Raw genomic sequence first — 23,268 nt, forward strand, 5'->3', positions numbered from 1 at the left:
CTGGAAAACAGGCTACATATGGGTACACTGTCTCCACTCTTTCCTGACCAGCTGTGGAGAACTGAGGTTGCCAGTGAGCGTTTCTTTTTAGATGTAAAAAGATGTTTCATTCATATGCAAAACTCCCCCTGGCTGAATAATTAAGCTCTGAGTGTACTCTAAGTCTTTCCAAGTAGTAGAGGACTAGCTATTCTCTTCTGTACCCAGCTTTTTACTTAGTATGTACATTTCCCTATTAAATGGAGAATTCTTTTTTTTTTTTTTTTTTTAATAGTGATTGACACAGAGATCTTTTAATGCTGTTTTCAAAGCACGACGTGGCTGGAAGATGGTTGAAAATGGTAAATCATCCATACTAATTTCTGTTATCTGGAAAACTGTACTGTGAGCCTAACATCCAGAATAACTGGGCCAAATGGTCCTGTTGAAATTCCCCTCAGAAGCAGAGCACTAGTTGGATGAATGTTTAGCTTGGGAACAAATAATCCAGGCTAAAGTTTATGGGTTCTGCTTGGGGAAAGGAATAAAAGAGAAGTGGGCTGTAAGAATGCTTTATTTGTCAGAAGGGATCTTAAGGAGACATAAAGATGTTTTCCCTCCTCCCATGTGTTTTTACCACAGTAATGATGATTCAGCTTTTGTATGCTCTATGGAATGCGTACGTGTAGGGAGAGAGAAGAGGATTTCTTTAGGTGCAGCTAATTGAAAATACTGTAGGAGATAATGTGTATAGCATATTGCCTCACTGCAGAGTTGCCTACTGCAGCAAGTTTCTCATCTTTATTTTCATGTTGATTAGAAATAAGGGTTTTTTTTTTTAATCTTTAACCAAACACATCTCTCCAGAAGGCCTCTCTGAAGCAGGAATTCATTGTTTCTGAAGCAGTTGTGTTGGCAAGTAGGCTTTCACTGTGTTTCTGTGGTAAGTTCTTTTGTCCATGATAGCATTTTAGGATCCCAGCATCAATGTGGCTGTCTCTGGCTCCGATTGGACAGCTTATATTTAGTTGCTGGTTTCCTATAATAGCTTTCAGATGGAGATGTTAAAGAACACATACCCTTGTGCTGCTGTAATCCCTGAAAGAGCATGGGGAAGTGGAAAAGAAAAAAGCATTGATGTCTTTCAGCAGGAGTTTGGAAAAAACGGCAGCTGCTTACAGAGTGCTGAAATTTATTTGTAAGAAATTAGGTAACCAATAAAACCAAAATGCTCAAAATCTGTGGGTACATCGCTTACGTTTTGCATCCAGAAAGGAGTTTAAATAAAAGCTATGGGGAGGTCTGCTTTTTTAAATCACAAAAATTGTGATTCTCCAGTTTACAATAGTACTCAATTGCTGTTAAGTAACAGTCATCAGACACGGCCTCATGATAGCTCCTGTGTTCTATATTGCTGATGCACTTCCAAATCAAATTAGTAGATACCCCAAAACCCCCAGTGTCGTGTAGGCTTTAATTATACTGTCAAACGCATCTTTTCAGTGGGGTGTGATTTATTTCAATTAAAACTGAAGACATAACAGATTTACTCGGAGCCTGGATTTAAGACCACCTCTCCAGAAACTTTTCCCTAGAAATCTTTGCTTCCAAGAAGAAACAAATTCAAGTTTTCGTTTGATTCTGGGTTTGCAGCGTGTTTAGAAATGATCTTTACGTAAAATTTTTGATTTATTAGCTGTAACTATTTTTTCTTCTCTAAATTATTAATCAAATAAATCATTCTAGTTTTCTTTGATAAGCTTCCAAGAACGTGTCTCTGCGTTATCCAGTGCTGGTACGTAGCTGCCTGCAGGGAACTAACTTATAGCTCTTCTGTGGTCATAGGGAATCTTCACTCACTCCTCTCCTGAGGCACAGCAGGTCCTGACCATAGCAACTGGAAGAATCAGGCCTTGCTACTAGTCAGCATGTAGGCAGGATCTTGGCAGAGTTGATGGTTGAGTAGAACATGAAGTGTAATGCTTTCCCATGATAAGTATGATAAAAGCAGAGTGCTGCTACCACTGTGGTGGTAATGTATTGGACCTATTTGCACTCCTGACCAGTATAACTTGAGTGAAAAAAATCTAAAGCATGCTGTAGTCTGGCTTGGTTTGAGCTAGTTTGCCTCAGCTGGTAACGCAGCAAAATTTTCATTCTTTCTTCCAGCTAGTAATGGAAGGAAATCATAGAAAGCTAGGGATGAAAGAGACCTGTAAAGGTCACCTAGTCAGTCCCCAGCTCTGGAGCAGGATCATCTCAAAGGCCTGCAATCATGGAGACGCCGTGATCTGTTCCTGTACTTATAAAACACACAAACAAAAAAGCCAACAAAACAACCAACAACAACAAAACCTCAAACAAAAAAAAAATTCTGATACTAACCACGTTTATTTCTTGCTTAATTCAAGTCCCTTTGTGATGGATAGAGCAGGAAGAACATTTTGTTTCCTTTCTCTTTACAGCAGTGTTGTACATTCTTGGAAGGTGTTATGTTGTTTTCCTCCCTCAGTTTTCTCATCTGTGAGACAGATAATATTCTTGGTGCTCCCTGGGCTCCAGCTAATTCTACATCTGTCTTCAACTAGGGTGCCAAGGGTTGGGCACAGTATTCCAGATGAGGCCTGATAGATGCTGAGAATTACTTTCTATCTTGCAGACGCAGCATATTTGTACAGCTCAGTCTCATTGCCTTTTGTCAACAGTACGACATCGTTGATTTCAGCCTGTAATTCATTGTAACCCTTTTTTCTCTCAATATTTGCGATCTAATCAATCCCTGTACGGGTATACTGGATTACACCTAATTGTATAAACTCAAGTACCTATAAAGAAATTAAGCAATTCTCCTATTTTTAGGCTGTTTTCTTATAACTGTTAAATTTTCAGATGACAAATCTGAAAGAACAATGCAAAGACGGGATCAAGATGAAAATTCAGCTTCACAAACATACTGTCTTTAGACATTTGGGCCATTAAAATACAGAATGAAGTACTCAGGCCAGAGTTCTGTGGGACCCTGCCCGTTGTTTCCTTCTGTTTAGGTACAGAATATTTAATCTTTGGCTAGTGTGCAGTTTTCCCATTCTGGAGTAGTTTCACTGAGGCCACAAGTGACAGTCATTTCAACATTCATTGTTAAAAGTGTTTTTCCTGTGATTTATTACTTGAGTCAGTGTCGATTTGCTCGCAGTCAGTAAATGATCAACAGTTATCTGGAGTAATTTTTGCTTTGTGCAGTAGATTCACCCCTCTGGTCCAGCCATTAAGCCGTGCAGCTGTTTAGTTCACAGCTACCAGGGAATGGTAGGGTGAACAGAAAGGAAAGGGAAACAGCCGCCTCAGAGACAGTGCCGTTGTGTGATTTATGCAGGGCAGCCTGCCCAGGACTGGACTGCTAGAGGATATTTTTCTCCATAGCATTTGAGCGTGACTTTAGATCTGCCCGTTTTTAGTTTTCTAAAAGGAAAATAAACTTTTTAACTGCTAATTGTGTGTCCCTTTTCGTTTGTGTAGTTTCCAACTTGTTTTTCGGGGGGAGAAAAAACACACACAAAAAATCTCAGTGTGTGTTATTTAGGGCTTCTTGTTTAGTTGCCTTGTGCTCTGAAGGTACTACTGAATACTTGAGCGATAGTCACAGCAGGGTTTGTGAGAGGAGGGAATAGATCTGAAGCTGCTTTCAGACTAATTGGAAGAAGAGCAGCTCACCAATAAAATACAGCTTTGTGCAAGATTTATTCTTGCACAGGCAGGGAGCAGTTAAGGTATTTTATAAAAAAAAACCCTTCTCCGTGAATTTTTGCTACTTTTCCTTGGTGGGCTCCAGGATACTGTCGGAGGTGTGTTGGGGAGGTTTTACACCTCCAGACTCTTGTTTGGCTGCAGGCAGTTTCCTCTGGGCTTCCTGCTAAGTGGCTCTGGTGGCGGTTTCGCATTGTTCCTCACTGATGACTCAGAGAAACAGGAAAGAGATCCCCTGGTGAACAAAAAGCGCAACCACCAAACAGGTGCCTGTATTCTGCTCTAGCAGAGGACGAACCGCCTCATTCTGGATTTTTTCCTAAGATTCTTATCTGCAAGTATGAGACTCAAGAGGAATGGTTCATACACGCTGAATGGGTAAGAAAGTGCCTGCTTACTCTTTTGAATCTTCATCATTAAAACTGCTTGAAAACGGAAGCCTTTGTTTTTCTTTCTAGTGACGGGGTACATGAAATAATGACCAAGTCTTTTGTCTCAAAAAGAGCAGCGGAACGCAGCATGTGAATTATGCAGCTTATTTAGCTTGCTTGCTTCTGCATTTTGTTAGATTTGCTTTTAAAGCGAATGCATTCGGTGGGGGCAGGTTAGAGTTGTCTCTGTGTTTAAGATGAAGTGGATCTGCTCAGTAAAACCACCAAAGCATTAGGAACTGTGCAATTCCTAAAGAGATGTGTGTGGTAATTATTTTAAGCATTTGCCAACAAACACCCCATGCTTTTGATACGAACAAGAGCTAAACTCCTTAAATGTGATGCTTCCTGATAGGGAATACAAATGACTTTAAATTTAGTCAGTCTAAAAAATTAGTTTAAATAGTTTCACGTGCTTAAAACTACTCTGAGTTATTTTACTAGTTTTGTGGATTTAATTTTTTTTTCTCTCTGCTGTTAAATCAGTAACAGAGAATGTATCATTACTGTAGAGAAAATAAGTAACTAGATAAACTAACTTCTTTAAGGAATATTTTTGTAGTAATTGAAAATGGAGAATTTTCAGGTGAAAATGTTTTTTTTTATAATTACACCTGATTTCACTAAAACAGATTCTTCTATGTCTTTGTACAATGTAAGTTTTATATCTCAGCACAGCATACCTGAACTGAAGAGGACTTGTATTTCCACAGTGTTGTGTTAACTGTTTATTAGTACCTGGCAGGTGACTTGACGGATGAAGAAAGTTGTTAGTGTTGGTAGTGTCATTTTACTCTGCTGCCGCTTTTAACCTTCTGTCCTGAGTAAGCATTGTGATAAGTGCTTCCTGGTGCACTTGGCTTAGTGCTGCATTCCTGAAAAGCCCAGGTATATTTCAGAGTACAAGTGTGCAGACTAGACCAAAACTGCCTAGTTGCTTTAAACTCATGGTCCATTGCACACTTAATTGGCAATCTCTGCACAAGAGAGGCATATAGCAGTGCAAGCAGATCAGATAGGAAATACTTTTGGCAGGGTCGTTCAGCTGGTCTGGACTGTTTTTGCCTCCAGTTGCTTGCACAGTGCCACTTAGAAGGATCCCTGTCTTTGCCAATATATGTTTAAATCTGATTTTGAAAAAAAAAAAAAAAATTAAATTGGATTTGGATTGGGCTCTTTTTTAATGGCAAAGTAGATGGATGCTAACGTCTTCCTGGCTTGTCCTTAATGTTTTTTAATAACTGTAAATAAAAATTCCATTATTTGACGGCATACAAAATCAAACGTAATTGAAAGTTACTATCTTACAGTATTTGGTTTTAATCTGTAAGACCAGTTTGTCACTCAATGGGATTGAGTTTGTAGTAGATAGAGGTTAAGAATATATTAGCATCAACTTGTTTTTTTGGCAGAGGTTTTTGACCCTTTGAGAGATTATCTTAATTTAGAGAGTGAATTAAGAAATGATGCTGAAATGCAAAATGTAATGGATATTGCTTATGTTAAAGGAATTTTTTAGATGTTAGTTACGGGAAGCACAATGTTTAATTCATTTGAGGTTTATTAAAAATGAATGCATGGTGTAGAACTTCAGGGAAATAAGTTGTGCAAGATCACCCTGTGCATCTGTTCTGCCTTGTTCTAACTTGCAAGATGCTGCATAATCATTTTAAGGAATTTCACTTGTTGTGGCCCAGTGCATACCTGGCATTACATTTTATGGCAAGCATTTAACTCTAAGTGTTGTATTACAGTGAGTAAAACCAGTGGCACCCAAAGACTTGAATGAAAAAGGAGGTTCAACTGTGAGTTTGTGGGAGACTCCAATATTATCTGATTCCAACTTGCTGATGTGCTTTGCTCTATTAAACAACAGATGCTGAGGAGTGAATTTATCTAATTAAAGAAATTCCTTTTATGTTTATCTCTTGCCTAGATAGTTTAATAATGCAAGGTAATGGAAAAAGAGCTTCAAGTATGTTTTCCTGTTTAACCTAAACTTTTGGCATGTCAGCAGAAAGGCTTGTTTTGATCTTTAGGGGTTTTTGTTTAGGACAGTGTGTTCCGCTTGTCAGGTGGAGCGGCGCCCTGTTGCGCAGGTCACTTCAGGAGAGGGGAGCTCATTGGGGTGGAATGTTGTAGGGCAAATACAAGCACTGCTGGAGCAGATACCTGCACATGTCTAGGACATAGTTACTGTGGGATTACCTTTTACAGTGTAGGGCATGAAAACCTACCTTCTCCTATTTAAAAAAAAAAAAAAAAAAAAAAAAGCAGGTGGTTTGTACAGCCAAATGTGAGTACCTCAAAATAATCAGTGTGTTCAGAAATGTAACTGCAGAATATGGCAATAAACTTCCCAAGTATGCTCTGAACCAGACACAGTGGTGTTATGTTAAATGTTTAATAATGTTAAAACATAGAAGTCGTGCATCAAGACCAATAGGAGGGAGTTCTTTACATCAAAAGTCACTTTGTTTAGCAACTTCTACTGTATTGAATCTTACTTTGTAAACTGAAGCTATTGAATTTGCAGGAAGTTCACATTAAAGGGTGTAATAGCATTTGTGAGGGAGAACAAGAACTCTGTTTAAACCCTCAACTTTTAAAATGAAAGCACAACTTGTTGTTCTCCTTACATGCTGTATCCAGGTGTTCTTAAAAAGTAAATAAACCACACCTGACTCATAAAGTTCTCGAAGATTGGTGTATCAAGCTCTAGATAGTGTTTTTGTTTTCGGTGATGCTGATATCTTGGATGGGGCAACCAAAAAGGGTGATTGGAGAAGTCCAGTCTCTAGAATACAGGGTTTATGTGAAGACCCTTACATCTTTTGCATAAAGATGCTCACTTTTCCTTTTAATATTTCTGTCTTTGACACTGTAAGGTACTCCCCAAAACCGCAGATATTTGATCCCATTTTCAGGCAAATCTTGATTCTTGTTTTTAATTTTGCTTGTAAACAAGGAATCGGTAGCAAAAGTCATTGCAATAATTAGTTTTGTCTTTGGATATGATTTGGTCAGGCTCTGATTGCACTTGTAAACTCATAGAGGAGGAAGACTGCAAGGGGAGCTAAGATACTTGAAAATGTTTTCAAACCTAATGCCACCAAAAGCTCCCCCTGCCTAGCCTTTCTTCTGTTCCATTGTATCTCAGATGATACTGCTGTAAGAATTGCATACATACAAACTGAAACACATGTAAAATCTAGAGTTTCACTTAGAAACAGTGATTCGCAGGTATTCTTTGAGCAGGTCTCACTGGACATGGGCATGTTTGCTCTTGCTTTTTGAAGCAGATAATGGTTGTACATGTTTGTGGAGACAGAAGGATCTGAGATTCATCAGAGGACACTGAGTTAGGAGACCTACCTTATCTTGCTGAGACTTAGGTAGAAATTTTAGCTGCCACCATCTCTTTGACAATGTTGTTAAGTCAGCTGTGCTGTTATGTGCAGATCTGCAGTGTGCTGATTATATATCTTTGCATTGCAAAGTTCCTTTTTATAAACAATCTCTTTTGAAGGTCATCTTAACTTGGGAGATATTTCTTTATTTGCTTGGTGCTGTGTTTATTGACAGTGAAAAATTCACTGGCACTGTAATTGTTTCAGCATCATTTTTTCTCTTTGAAAATGCTATTTTTGTGTTTGTTTCTTTAGCATTTGGAATTACTGATAGTCAGTATAAGTCTTTGCACACTGGTAAGGTGTCAAATAACAAGTATTGTTTATTACACATCTATTTCCTCTTTTTCTCCTAATGACTTAAGTTTAAGGAAGGGTGTAAATCCAAGCATGCATTTTGCAAGATATGACCTCAACCTACCCGATATAAATATGCAGCTTGAGCTTTGGTGGTGTGATCTAAGCTTCCTGTACCTTTTTGAATCATAATGTATGGGCCTGCACATTCCTATAACCTTTGTCGTGGTGCAGACAGAACCGTGCCCACGCTGGTTTACCTTCACAATGGCCATGCCCGCTGTAGGAAAGCTTTGCTGCAGTGTTAAGTAGATCATGCAATTGTAGAAGTGAAGAGCTCCTTTGGACAGCTGACAACTTGCTGACCTTGCTTCAAATATCATAGGATATATTGATAAACAGTCTACTAGCTAAAATTGCACCCAGATTGGGATTTCTTGATGATGCTGGTCAGTGAGCCACATGATACTTCATAGCTCTCTTCTGCTTGGCATGGCAATTTTGACAAGCCTGTGCAGCATACACTTGGTCTGCAATATTTTCTAAATCAGCGAAGGTTTAGAAGCTTGACAACTGTCTGAAGAATATTGTTAAAACTAAGCAATAATGTCTGTAACCCTGCATAGCAGCCATCCTAAACTCACGGTAATGGAAACTGAACAGCATGTGCAGTTCAGTTGGAAGGGCCTTTAAAGGTCACCTAGTCCAACCCCCTGCAATAAGCAGGGACACCTTCAACTACAGCAGGTTGCTCAGAGCCCCATCCAACCTTGACCTTCAATGTTTCCAGGGATGGGACATCCACCACCTCTCTGGGCAACCTGGTCCAGTGTTTCACCACCCTCAGCGTAAAAAATGTCTTCCTTCTATCTAGTCTAAATCTGCCCTCTTTTAGCTTAAAACCATTACCCCTTGTCCTGTCGCAACAGGCCCTGCTTAAAAGTCTGTCCCCATCTTTCTTATAACCTCCCTTTAAATACTGAAAGGCCGCAGTAAGGTCTCCCTGGAGCCTTCTCTTCTCCAGGCTTAAAACCCCCAACTTTCTCAGCCTGTCCTCACAGCAGAGGTGTTTCAGCATTCTGATCATTTTTGTGGCCCTCCTCTGGATCTGTTCCAGCAGGTCCATGTCTATCTTGTACTGAGAAAGCCAGAGCTGGATGCAGCACTCCAAGTGGGATCTCACCAGAGCAGATTGGAGGTGCAGAATCAACTCCCTCAACCTGCTGGCCACACTTCTTTTGATGCAGCCCAGGATGTGGTTGGCTTTCTGGGCTGCAAGCACACATTGCCATGTCATGTCTAGCTTTTCACCCACCAGTACCCACAAGTCCTTCTCAGCAGAGCTGCTCTCCATCCCTTCATCCCCCAGCCTGTCTTGATACTGGGCATCACCCTGACCCAGGTGCAGGATCCTACGCTTGGCCTTGTTGAACCTCATGAGGTTCACATGTGCCCACTTTTTGAGCTTGGCCAGGTCCCTCTGGATGGCATCCTGTCCCTCAGGTGTGTCAACTGCACCACTGAGCTTGGTGTTGTAGCACAAAGTAAAATGCTTAAGTGTTAATTAAATAGCTTTTATCTTCTCATCATTACTGTAGATGACTGCACTGCTGAGTAACTGCTGTGTGGCATGTTTTCTAAGTGCCAAAGGAATGTGACTGGATAGTGCATTCAGAAATCTGGCAGGGGTGAAAACTTTGAAAATGCGGTGTTTGCAGCTAGCATCTCCATCAGTGCCTGTGCTATTGAAGAGCACTTGCTCAACCTTCTTGAAAAGCTTGTGTTTGACCTGTATGTTGGCGTTTCCACTGAGAACCCAAATCATTTGACATCTCCCTTCTCCTGCCCGGTGCTGCCCTGGGCCCTTCTGCAAATGCTCTTTGAGTTCTGCTGTGCTCGAAGATGCTTTTTTGCTGCATTCATCTCAGGACTATGTGTACATGAAGGTGATTATATATAATCAAAGTCAGAAGTAAACGATGCCTTGAAACAAATTCAAGTTGGACAGGGACAAAATACTTAGGATTATCTTGATGATTAATGGATGCTCAACTGACTCCGAAAAAAATATTGTTGGCCCCAAGATCTGTTTCCTCTGCTCCAAGCCACTACTTTAAACTAATGAGTCTTGATTTTAAGCCAAGCACTGAAGTTGAAAAAGAATTTATTTTTCTTGTGTTCTTCCGTCTTGTACTGACGCAAAGCAAGCTGAGGAGAAAAAGTAGTATCTTGTGTTTGTTTTGCCCAAAAAAGTAGAAATTGGAAAGAGCATAAGTCTGCTTTAGAAATCTTTTTTATTAAGTATCGTTGCAACTGCCTGCAAAATAGCATTAAAGGATGTGATAAACAGCTCATGAAAGCTTGTTGAAATAGCTCATCTGGCAGACAGAAGTAGTATGAACACCCAAATATCTTATCTGAGGAGAAGCAGCTGTTTGAACTGCTTCACAGTCCTCCCAAATTACCACAGTTTCTATCATAAAAAATAGGGAAAGTCTAAGGGTAGCAATACAGACTGTTATCCTTGGAAAGCACAGCACAAATTTATCAGATTAAGGCCCAAAATGAAGATTATCCACTTCAGTTTTTGTTGGATTTGGAATCCATTTTTTGGAGAGTCTTCTTTAGAATGCTTTATAGTGTCAAAAAACGTAAGTCAAGATGCAATGTGTGAGTACTGCTGACTGAATTCTGCCTGACTTGAGGTGATCTTAGTACTTTCTTGGTCAGCTGTAGCCCTTTGTGCTCATTTGTAATCTAGTTACAGGTTTGCTCTTCCATGTTCTGAAGCTGTCAGTGATACAGTGACTTTCATTCAGTATGCTTCAGTTGCAAAGTGAGGTGGCTTCTTATGTGTCATTAAAATGCCCCTTACTTTGTTTTTTGGTTGTTTTTTTTTTGTTGTTGTGGGTTTTTTTTGGAGAAGGGTTACTGCAGTGTATGCAGGGATGATGTTTCAGTCGTTTGTTTGGACGTAGACTGAGATCTGAAGATGCTCTGACTGCTGGGTGGGCATAGAGGGAGAACAGCCTAGGGGCAAGCAAAATGTGGCAAATATTCTCACTCACAAACAGCAGAAGTTCCCTTTATAAAATACTTTCCCCCGAGTCTCCCACTCCACTTCCCTGCATCCCATGTTTCTGTCACATTACTGCTTGGTGACATAGCCAAATGATCAGGACAGGATTTCAGTCTAGCGCCTTTTTCCCTGCGCACTGCAAGCAGTGGAGCCAGGAAGGGCTGCTAAGCTGTTTCTGACCGCTGCTGCCTGCTCTGTGCCTTGGGGGTGAGTTAGTGCGGGTTCTGGTTGCTGAGCTCTTCCCAGTGCTCTGCTTGAGAAGGACCCCTCTTACCTTACTCTGTTGGCTCTGCTGTAGAAACTGTAGAGAAGGGTATTGAGCTGTCAAAAGCTGGAGAAGGAGAGTGACGATGAACCACAAGGGTCTTCAAAGCAAGCAGTAGGGCTGACGGTAGTCTCACTGTCACCGTCTGGTGACAAGAATTTACCATTTGCAGCAATTCCACCACGTTTTGGCATTATTTTTGTATCCTGGGCAGTCCTGCTACTGTCCACCTGAGATGAGAAGGTGACAGTATGTTTGCCAAGTAGAGGGAGACGGAAATACGGTGCAAAATACTGAACCACTTCTAGAATTGTAATTCTGAATCTTTTGAGCTAATAATCACCTTCAGGAATGGTGTTTCTTTTATGGAGACTGTGGGTATTATTTTTGTAACTGTTCTCTATATTCAGCCTGGCTGTTCTGGTAGCATTTGTCCCACAACACAAGATTTATGATCTCACATGTGTTTCCTTTGGGATTTTTTTGCATGTGTGAGCAGGCAAAAGTAGTTTAAGCTTTTTTATATTCACTAACAGTGTATGCGTAAAGATTTAAACGGTAAGCCTTATATGGGGATAATATTATAAACATAATGCTTCTAAATAGAAGATTTCATTAGAACTTGTACTGTGAGTCATTGTTGTTATATTAATAGAGCTGTTACCAAATATGGATTTGGAACTGGGCCTTCTTCATGGTGAATGCCACAGATGACTTAAAGAAAATAAGTATTTAAATACAAAATGTTTTTTGGGGGTAACCTCTTGATCAGCCAGTTATTCAGATCAGTGGAGCATATAGTGTAGAATAATCTTGTAATGTAATTCTGAAACTCTAGTACCTTATGCCAGATGATATTTTAGTCTGAAAAATCTTTGTTGTTTTTATGTGAAAAGGTGGTTAAGAAACAAAAATCTCAGGCTGTGACATAGAAAGACGCTCATTTTAATGTGTACTCTTAAAACTGGCCTGATCAGCTAATCTTCTACCCTTTGGAAATACTTAAATCAAAGAATAACATATAGGAATACATGTTCATACCAATAGCTTATCAGTAACTCACAAATATTTTATTAGTCTCTACCAGAAGATTTAATTCAGAACTCCAGAATGTGCTGTTGCAGGTCTTGTGTGTGTGTGTGTGTGTGTGTGTGTGTGTGTGTGTGTGTGTGTGTATTCTTCTCTCTTTCCCTGCCTCCCACCTCCCTTCCCCCTATAGTGTATATTTTACTTACTGGAAATGTCTCACCTCTTAATATAAAACAATGTTGTGACGCAAATTCAAGGAAACTGTCGTCCATGCTCTTATACAGAATCTCAGGTGGTGATAAATGCTCATATTAGGATTTGAGTATTACAGTGATGATGTTCCATTAACAACATGGGCCCAGAACAGGGAACAACAAAACACTTCAGACACTCAACTTTTTTTTTTTTTTTTTTTTGGCACCTTCTATGCCACCTCCCTCCCACCAAGTAAACTGCTTTGTGGAGTATGTAGTGTGGTCAGGGCTTATACATGCAGGGTAAGAACTTCCCACTAAAAGTAGCCATATAATTTATCTGTTGTACACCAGAACTATTTACATCCCAATTTATATCTCATTAATAATAATTAGGGGCAGTAAATTAGCTCTAAACTTTTACACCAGTAAACGTGAATTGCAGATTCAGAACACTGATATGCAATGGACAGTTTATTTCTGCTTCGTACACCTAAGATGCTCTGAGGACTAGAGCTTTTTAATGGGATATTGCTTTGAAAGCATGATGAAAAAAATATATTAAATGTAGCTATTTTAAAGGCTTTTTCAGTGGATTCAAGCTTTCCATTAAAATAGAATAGAAGCTTTTCTGCTTCCCTTACCCGCTGTCAAATCATACCTACAATAATGATGCTGTAAATTGAGGTTTCTTTCATCCATATCTGTATTGAGGGGACTCTTGATTATGGTCTGCTCTAAAGCTAAGAAGGAAAATTGAAGCAAAACCTGTTAATGATTTTTTTTTTTTTTAAATCGTCCATTCCAAAAGCTCTGTTCTGCCAATGATGCAGGATGAACCAGCACTTTGCTTGCAGCTGCTAGCTCAGCTAAAAGAAAATGTAAGTTCTTTAACTAATTCTATGTGGGAGAGAACAGCAGCAATGCCGATGGATGCTAAAGACGACAAAGCATCGTGCATTGGCAGGAAAGATCCTAATGCTGAATGTTAGGTAGCTGGCAGCACCACGCTGACTTTATGTGCATGTCAGGTTTTATTGGCTTGGGAGCTTTATTTTATGGCAGTCATGCAGCTACATTACTCAAAGGTGTTGAACCTATTCTTTTTGAAGACAAGTCTTTGCTTTCCCAGTCAGTTTTAATTAAGAGTATATTCTTGATACAGTAACGTGGCAGTTTTCTGAGGGGAATTTAATCATTTTTTCATTATAATTTGATTTCATGGAGCTTGTTAGGGGATTTTTGTAATGAGTGATGGCTCATAGAAAACTGAAGGGAACTACATTGACTGCATATTTAAATATTTTTCTGGGGGTTTATGCTGTGTTTTGTAATACACGCAGGACTCTCACTGCACTTAAGATTATTAAGAAATCTTTTGCTTTTCAGCTCTAAAAGACTGTTCGGTCTGACCTCAGCAAGCACAAATTAAGGTAGCTATTCAGGAACTGAAAAAACTCCAGATTATTTGCAGGTTCATTCCATCTTTTCACTAAAACAGTTTGATATCTCAGTGGTTGGACTATGGCTTTTTGAGAGAGAGTGACTCTCAGTTTAATGCGCTAATAGTAAGCAGTTTGGATGTTAGATGCTTTCTGTGAAGGTGGATAACATACTGAACTTGGTGTGTGATGCAATCAAGCGGGGAAAGATCACTTTTGAGGAGTCGGGTTGGAGCTCTATGCTGCGTCTTAGCTTGAGCAACACCAGGTGATATTGGGGGTCTCTGGAGTTACCCAAGCATTTACTGTGCAACTTAGATTTTACATAAAATCAACCACATTGCCAAAGGAGCATTTCTCTTTTTATTTGTGCTGGTTGTACTGACCATTCGTGCTGTGAGGGACTTTTCTTTTTATGTTCCAGAGTAGGGTTTAAACAAAAAATGCTGTTTTCAAAATGTTATTTTTCTAGGTCTGTAATACTGTGCATTTCCCTTGGTTTGTTTTCCCTCCTGTTTTCCGACATAGAAGGGACTGGGCAGATTTGCATAGGGGTTGATTCTTGTTTTAGAGAAGGTTTTGTGATCAGAAAATTATCTTTTAATAATTTTCTGTAGCCATTTCCAAGCCACAGAGTATGAAATGCCGTCTGGGGAATGCCTTGAACTCTGAAACCAATGCTGATGCCTTTCCGAGGTGAACTGGAAGCTGGGAGTGTTGGAGCAGTGCAGTAAGAGCTGTTATGCACAGGACCCTGCACCATAATGCTGCAGGAGGTTGTCTGTGCTGGGAGTGGTTGATTTCTTGCAGAGCTTGCCTGCCCCGAATTCCTGACCGGTCCCCTTTTCTAGCGTGGGAGCCAACCTTGTGGTGTGTTCCTTGCCGCTGTCCTCGCAAGTGGATGCAAGGCTCGGGAGACGGAGAAGAAAAGGTAGGCAGCTATGGCAAAGAGCAAGGCAGGAAGAACCTATTGTCTCTGGCCAACAAGCTGGAAAACTAGTTGGGTTGTCTTTTTATGCTTGGAGACTCCTGGAACCGATAGAGAGCTGGGGGGTTTGGCATACGGGGAAGGGAGGGGAACTGACAGGGATGTGTCAGGGTATGTGCATGAACTGCACTGGCATGAGCTGGAAGTCGTGGTATGTATGCTATGATGGAGGAATATGTGATATAGGCATACGATACCAGTTTATGTTGGAGGCACATGATACAGGAAAGAAAAATATTATTTAAACCATTTTGAGAGCTGCTGATTAATAGCACTCCATGAGCATTAGAGCTTTTCTTAATATAGGCAACATAAACTCTGAAAGAGATGGATACTGAGCACATTAATGTTTTCTACCAAATTGTGCTATTCCTGTGCAATGGAAAGCTTTTAAAAAGCTCTAAGCCTGGAATGAATTTAGAGCAAAGAGTTGCAAAGAGTAATCTCATGCAAAATTTTAGAAATAGGCTAGGACATCCCATATAAAAACAAAAGGCAAACTATATGTATTGCTTGGTACCCACTGAGGGTAGCCAACCATGATTCTATTCCTTCAGCATCTTCTGTATCATCCGCAGCTGCTCCCACAGTTCAACTTTTCATAGGTGGTCACAGAAGCACTCGGACTCTGGCTAGTGAAAAAGAATGCTCAGATAGATACTTAACTTTTGGATGTAGTAAGTTATTTTAGGATTTTTTTTGTGTGGCTCATACACTGGTAGCTTCAAACCAGCATCTCAGGATTTTTTTCAGTGGAGAGCCTTCTTTGTGTTCATGCTAATTTTTTTGTTCTTACTACCTGGAATATATACGAACAACAAGATCGGTCCTTCCAGACATTCAAGTTACGGTTATCAAGTGACTGACATTTGAAGAATACCCATGTACTTTTCCGTCCTAATGAATGGTTTTTTTCCCCTGAGCTAAAGACAACATTGCGACTAGTTTATGGTTTCTAAAGTGGAGGTGTAGAACTTTCTGGGGAACTAGGTTCTGCACTTGAAACAGTGTAACCTCATTTATGATATAGGGATAAAAATGTCTAGCCACTTTATAAGGAGCTTAAGAACTAATTAACTTGTACTGTTATTTAAAAAGGTGTATTTCTTTGCATTTATTGCCTTTACATAAAGGTAAATAAAGTCTGTGCAAGGGTCTAACCACGTGAAAACTTGGGTAAAAATAACTGGTTTTACACTCGTGGAGAAGTCTGCATTGAAATATGAATACATTTGAAAACAGCAGCACCAGGGTGAGTAAACATTACTAAGCCCAGCCATCCTGTCGCTTACCTTAGAATAATTACTGGTTTGCATTTGAAGAACAAATCTTAATGTTGCCAAACTCCACCTTTTTCCTGCCCAGTCTGTATGTGGCAGAGTCTTTATAAGAATCTATTTCCTGTTTCCCAGACAAGGGAGGGGAAAAGTGTGTTTTCTCCTTGTTCTGAAAAACAAAAGACACAGGCAGTGACTACATACCCGCTGCCAGCCTAAACGTGAGGGTGCAAACAGCTGAAGACTACAGCGAGTTCCTTAGTTGGACCCTTGGCAAAATGGCATGTTGCGTCTGCAGTCTGTCTTATCAGGATTTACCCTCAAAGTTTTACGAGAGAGAGAAACTGGCCGAAAAGTGATAAAAAGAGCTGAACGTGTAGTTTTTATTACGTCGCTTTGAAGCAATCATTGAATCATAGAACAATTGTCAGTATCTTCCCCTTTTCCTTGCAGGATTTCTTCCCCAAATGCCTTGTTTTGAGTTTTATGGAATAGTTTTTGTCACAAATTATTAAGCTTTGAAGAGTGAGTTTTGCAAGGAGCAGAGGATGCAGTAGCAGGGAGGGAACTCGTGCTTCAGCCACTTACGAAGTAATTGTAGCAATTTCCAAGTGCGATGCTAATCAATTTGTAACAACAGTAAAGACATACAGGCTAGGAACAGAGTGAATTTTCTTTTTCTTTTCACTTAAAGGGATATCACCCTAGGTGTGGCAGCTCTGTTTCTCCAAGACCAAGTCTATTCATTTAGATTTTGACAGCTATTCCAATGCTATCCTATATTATGTGAACAAGAATAGCTCCAGCCTTTTCCCACCTGAAATTTTGAACATTATTCATATATGTGCATCCTGATTTAAAATAGTACCAGCTGGGACAGCTGTGTTTTAAAGTCAACTCCACTGGTACAGATTACAAAAATAAATTTTACTTTCATAGAGGCGGCTTCAAACAAGTTAGAGTTCATGTCTCCTCTTTTTTCTCTTCTTTTAAGGTAAAAAAACCCACCATACTTCTGCTCTCTGTGGGAGAAGTTTGTAGTCAATAATGCACATTGTGATCAATAGTGGAATCGCAGTGCTCAGATACAGGACGAGTAGTAGTGCGTCACTGTGTATTAAAGAGGCCTATGAGTAAATAACAGCTCTCCTAAAATTGGTTCAAGAACTAAAAGCAAGGTTTGGGTTTGGTGTTTTTTGTTTTTTGTTTTTTTTTTTTTTTTTTCAGAAAGTGCTTGTGGAATTATCCGTTCCCTTTTCTCTGTTATGCTCTGGAAAGGAGTTATGTTGTGTGTAAGTTTGCTGCTTTTGCTTTGTCTTTTAGCTCACACTCTGACTATAGTGGTTCTGAAGGACGTGTGGTGGGAGGGAGAGTTTTGTACTGTTTCATAGAAATATAGTGGACTGAATAAGTAAATTGAGCTTTTGATATTTTTACATGCATTGAAAATCTAGATAGATTAAGAAGTTTTCAACTTCACTGCCATGACACTGTCAATAGGAAATAAGTGTGAATTTCCACTTCTGTATGTGCAGGATAGTTTGTAGTAATAAATCTGCTCTATAGCATGAGTAAGTAAGATAATGATGAGGCAGTTTCTGTGTTACAAACTATATTGCAATACAGGTTAAATATTTTCATTGTCTTGTTCTTGAAAAATAATTGCAGTTTGTCTCTTCCTCTGTAAGTACAAATTGGAATACAGCAATGCAATTTCAAAACAGATCCATCTCAGAGGATTTAAAAAAATATTTATAAACAAAATGTTTCTTGGATAGCATGCTTCATCTCATCCTTAGGACAGTAATTCCCTATCTGCCCAAAATACGTACTTCAAGCTTCATACACGCTTCAAGATTCAGACATAAAGAAAATACAGCCCGAGCATTATTGTTATCGCTTAGAGTGAGCCTTCAAAGAGTGGTCAGAAAGTTGTAAGACTGGGAAGAGATTATTAATAGTCTTCTGGTAATCTATGACTAGTCCTTGAGCTGTTTTCTGACACGTGAGTGTGCGCTGAACAACTTCACTTGGATTGCCCCTCTCCAGTCTCAAGTCCGAGTCCCCTGTTTCTCCAAGTGTTTTCCTGTGTTCTGGAGTGCTTCTGACTTACTCCTCTGGTGATATTTAACACCACGTCCTGGCAGCGTGGAACAATGGAACAAGTGTAATTTTTCTCTGTATACAGTCTTATCGCTCTCATTTATGGGAACCGATGAAGTTACATATATTGGGCATTGTTCTTCGCAAGTGCATGTGTGAAGCTATTAGCATAAGCATGCCCTTCAACAATACAGCTGAGCCACTATCGTGGCAAACCTCCCCTGAAAAGACTTCCTATCCCTAGCTGAGTTTCTGCTGTTTCTCTTGTATGTACAGTGACTGTGAAATTGCTCCATGGTGAGCTGCATCACAGGGTTAAACTAGGAGAAAATGAATGCTATGAAAATGCAGTTTCCGGTTGGTTTGGGCAGGGAGGAATGAATGGGAATAATGCGCTCTGAAGAAGCTAGCGGACAGAGTGGCTTAGCTGTGTCACCAAAAGATGCCCTCAGAGGGTTTCAGAAGATCCTAGCAGCGTTTTGTGTTGGTAGACTACTAAAGAACACTGTTAAGAGAGGGATTGATGACCTTTATTTGTTGCCTGCATAAGCACTTATTTAAATATTAGTTTACTGTAAATGGGTTTGTAGAAATTAAAAAAAAAAAAAACACAAAACCACTTAGAAGTTTTAGAGCATCTGAATGTAAATCTAGTTTGGTTTCTTGGTATCCATTCAGCCAATTTTTGAACAACATTGCAGCTTTTGGATTATCTAATATCTGTATTTGCATAGAGCAGACATTTATTGCCTTCATGGAAATGCAAGGCTGTTTGTGAAAGGTTACACAAGTAGAGCAAACATCAAGCTGCTGATCTGTTTCTCATTGCCAGCCTGTTTTTCTTAAGCAACAATCTGCTAATAGAAGTCGTGGTACAAAAGCAGATGTGTACAGTGCAGGAGGACAATCTGGCTTCCTTTGTTGCATGGTGAGAGAGCACTGGGCTTTCATCTTTTGTTGGAAGTTGATTACCTGGAATTAGAAATGAAGTGGTAAATGAAGCCCCAAAGAGGGTAAATTGCAGCTTTCGCTTTTAGTAGAGGTGTAACATGTTGAAGCTGGAAAAGGTCTGCGAGTTCTGACTTGCATAATGGCAATCTGTTAAGCCTTGGGTTTCTCATCCGTCAGGCAACCCAACAATCCTTGAAGTATATGGAGTGTGTTTCTGGAGAGGGTGACGGTGGGTAATGTTTTTCAGTGTGTTCAGGTACTGATGGATGTATTTTCTCTGAGTTCTGTACATTAAAAGTAGCATTGTTAAAGTGAGACAAAGGACAGTATTGAAGGAGTTGGGGGGCATGACTTGTTTTGGGGTCTTTCATTGCTGCTCTTGGAATATGATCCTTGTGAAGTATGGGAGGAGGCATTTGCTCTTTCTGAGTAGAAGCGGGGGGAGAATGAGGAAGGCGTTGGAGACAGCAGGCAGCAGAGTGGAACTGAGCGGCTTTCCACACTAATGGTCATATTAGCAGATGATAAGACATACTCATTCAGGTTTTAGGCTGTATCATCTTCCCCGCTCCTTTCTGCACAGTCTCTTGGGCCAGACAATTTGACTTGGATCAATCCTGCTCTTTGCTCAAGGGTATTCAAGGATTACAGTGGAAGCAACGCAGTGATAAGGAGCTAATTTTATGTGGAAGGACATAACGTTTTTGCCGTGTGCTCTCCATTTGTTTCTTACAACCTAATTTTGAATGATCATGCTGTGGCTTCCCCCCACCCCCGTGGTTGTGAATGAGAAAGCGAAGAAAATGGATTACAAGAAAAACAAGCTGGTTTTTGTTTGGTTTTTTTTTTTTCCCCTTGAGGTTTTTAATCAAAGGAAGCGCAACCTATGTGGGATAAAATGATCCTAGTTGTTACTAAGCTGATTAAATATTAATAAAACAAGGGCTATATTATATTTATAGCTTTTCTGTCTGGAGAATGTAAATAAATTGATCATTTTGTAAGTTTTTCTTTCCTTGCTCAGATAATGAGTAGTAGCATTCTTTCTGTTGTCTTAGGAAGCAAATATTCTCTGAATTTCTAAAAGTTAGAAACTTAAGCATTTTAAATTTGCAACATTATTAAATGAAAAATGGTCCTTTAATTTGTTGGGGATTGAAGAGCCAGATAAAGTTCTGCCTGCTTGTTCATCTGTGTTAAGATTTTAAGAACAGCTCCAGATCTTTTGATCAGTTGTACTTACATTGTCTCGAGTAAGCACTTGGATCCCTTCTGAATTAGAAAGGCAGAAAAGACCTGTGGTATTTAAAGATTGGAAAAAAGATTTTTAATAATGAGACATAAGGAGGGTGGCTCTTTTTTTAGTTTCTCAGAAGGTCAAGAGGTGAATATAATATCTAGCTAATTATGTTAAAAAAAGAGGGGAAGAAGAAAGCTGTAATCTAACAGAGAAAGGATAACAACCATAATTGGAAACATAAATGGATGTTAAATCTAGGAGGTTTCAGGTATTCAAAGGACATGCATTTTAACAATGGATGTGATCAGCCATTGAAACAAATTACTGAGCAAAATAACTGATTTTTCTTTCTTGTCAGATACAGAAGTTAAAAACAGATGCCTTTCTGGAAGGTGTGCTTTAGGCTAGTTAAGCTTTGGGTTCACTACAGGGGTAACTTAGATGGAAGGCAGACAAGACCTGAAGGCTGGTTCTGACCCCAGAGCCTACCTCTCTGGTTACTGTGGTGTGCAGGCATATAGCGTACCTGAGCATCTCGGCTCTGGTAGCTCGTTCTGTGGCCTGCACCTAATTGCCCCTGCTTCCCCGAGGGCCCCTGGAAAGGAACTCCGGACAGGGGCAGCCGCCCTTCCTTGGCTTCTGTCTTCTGTGGGCTACCGAGCAGGAGGTAGGTGGCTGCATCGTCCCCTGCACGTGCAGCGTCTTTGATTTGTGCAATCCCAGTAAATCAGGCTTTTCAGGGAAGTGTTGGGTAGGTACTGTGGTGTACGAGCCTAGCGTGCCACTGGAGGAAATGTGTGAATCACCTGGTGGAAGAGTTGGGCGTTACCCACGTATGTTTTGTCTCTGCTCCAAATGTCTTCTGGCGTTGTTGATTGGGGCATGAAGAAGGTTTTTGAGAGTACACCTGCACTGGAAGAAAGTCAAATGTAGTTATAGGCAAAATATGTTCTTTACCAGTATAGCTTGTTTTACTTGGACAGCTAAGAGCCATGGGTGAGGGGTGACTTCTAAAATGCGTGCGCAAAGCACAGGTTTCATAGGAAATGCTGTCTACAGTAGCAGCCGCTCTTTGCTAGCATGCTGTATTTGTGTAGGCAAAATATCTTCTCGGATCAAAAAAGCACCGTTTTCATTGTGGAATAATTAATACATGTAAGCTATGAAAATCATAGCAGGGACGGGACTCTTTAGTTTATCTACGTGGTTAAAACAGGTGAAGTCAACCCCAGGAAGGGGTGTGCAATGCTGATTGTACCTACCTGGCAGATCTTGTCTCTATGTAAATTTTAAGCTGTGATAATTATTGCATATTTTGTCTTGTCTTTAAAACTACTGTCCCCCGACAAACCATTATCGGTGGAGACAAAGCAATAGTCATATGAGGCGAAAGATAAGAGGAGCTGTACATTGCCTGCATGTTTCTAACAGCTGAATCCATGCCGATTGATTCCTGCTCCAACTGGCTGTTTAAAAGGTAAAGTTTTATCTGAGGAGGCTTGTTTCCTGAAGGACTTGCAGAATCCTCAGGCAGTGAAGCATAGTTTCTCGTCTCTTTTCTTTTGCTTTCGGAAGTAAACAGTCTTTGTGTAGCGCTCCCCCCTGCCCTGGACTGCCCTCCTCTATTAGGCAGAGCAGAAGGACTTGATGGGCTGCAGTGCCGAGGGCTGTTGAGAGGCGTGGGATTACAGGGCAATGGGTGTCTGTCACTGCTCAGCTGATTGATAGCAGGGCCTCACTTCTCAGTGGTATGATCTCTGTGTCTATTCTGTGTTTTGGCTTGCACCCAGATTATGATGGATATGGATATTGACTTCAATTAGGTGGATTTTTACCGGTTTCTGTATAAATACAGATTTATTAGGTGGATTTTTACCGGTTTCCCTGTATAAACAGGGAAAGGCAAGCAGAAAGATACTTCGTACAAGAATTGCTAGTGATCAGGCATACAAGCAGTAGTGCTAGCACTTACAGCTGTGGTCAGGTTCCAAATATGCATGAACGCTTGCATATGCAAACAAAGGGAAGCATAATTTGTGGAATAAAATATTTTATTGCTTTCAGAAACAGCAACGTGTTTTGAGTGTTGTCTCATTAAAAGCAATAACCATACTTTTTTGTGATAAAAAGATTCTTTTCAGAATTTGCATTTTGTTGGCCATGTGTTCATTGTATAAATGTAGAGCATGTATTGGGAAGAAAATTTTGTCTTCTACTCTGTAGAGCTCAAATACCATGCCCTCATCCCCTCTCCTCCCTGGCTCTCTGAGGAAGCTGCATCATATTGATCCTGGTTCTCAAAGAGGTTAAGATCCAACCTTTTAATTTCCAGTTTAATGTAGCACTTAAACACACATAAATTCTTTTGAAGCTCATCATTTTTATATGCATATCTAACAGCCTGGTTGGATTGGGAAGGCTGCAACTGGATCCTTGACAGCATTCATACGATCTTTTAGATTTTGCACTGAGCGTGTAGGAGAGCAACTGGGAGCAGGATCTATATTCTGTATTTTACCATCCTTCAGCCAAAGAAATGAAAAACTGAATTCTGAAGTATAATCAGAAACTTGGACACAGAGCGCAAATCGACATACCAAAGTCAGCTTTTGAGTGTTTATTGGTTGCCTTAGCTGTTCTGTATCTTTTTTTAATGTGACTTGCTCAAGCGTGGTTACCCTGAGCTGGCTGACTCTTCATGTGTACAAGTAAAAGGATATAAGGCTGCATCTGTTCAGAAGAATTTTGCATGGTTCATACTTCTGGCCAACCTATGGAAGAGCTTGTAAAGTTTAGATTATAATTTCAATAATCTGCTATGTTTTATTCCTGGTACTTC

The 23,268-nt window shown here is 40.0% G+C and overlaps 1 protein-coding gene across 2 annotated transcripts in view; it reads left to right on the forward strand.

Moving 5' to 3' along the window:
• Window positions 1-23,268, forward strand: part of MOB2 (MOB kinase activator 2) — a 119,512-nt gene that overhangs the window by 53,817 nt on the left and 42,427 nt on the right. The window contains exon 1 of one of the 2 annotated variants that reach the window (XM_082485985.1): window positions 4,026-4,101. The exons of the other annotated variant lie outside the window; for it this stretch is intronic. Coding sequence (XP_082342111.1) covers window positions 4,064-4,101 — 38 coding nt within the window. The 5' untranslated portion in view covers window positions 4,026-4,063. Of the gene's footprint in view, window positions 1-4,025; window positions 4,102-23,268 lie in introns of those variants that run through there. 2 annotated transcript variants of the gene reach the window in all.

Source organism: Vanellus vanellus (assembly GCF_965231255.1).
Source record: "Vanellus vanellus genome assembly, chromosome: 6".
In the NCBI taxonomy this organism is placed as follows: domain Eukaryota; kingdom Metazoa; phylum Chordata; class Aves; order Charadriiformes; family Charadriidae; genus Vanellus; species Vanellus vanellus.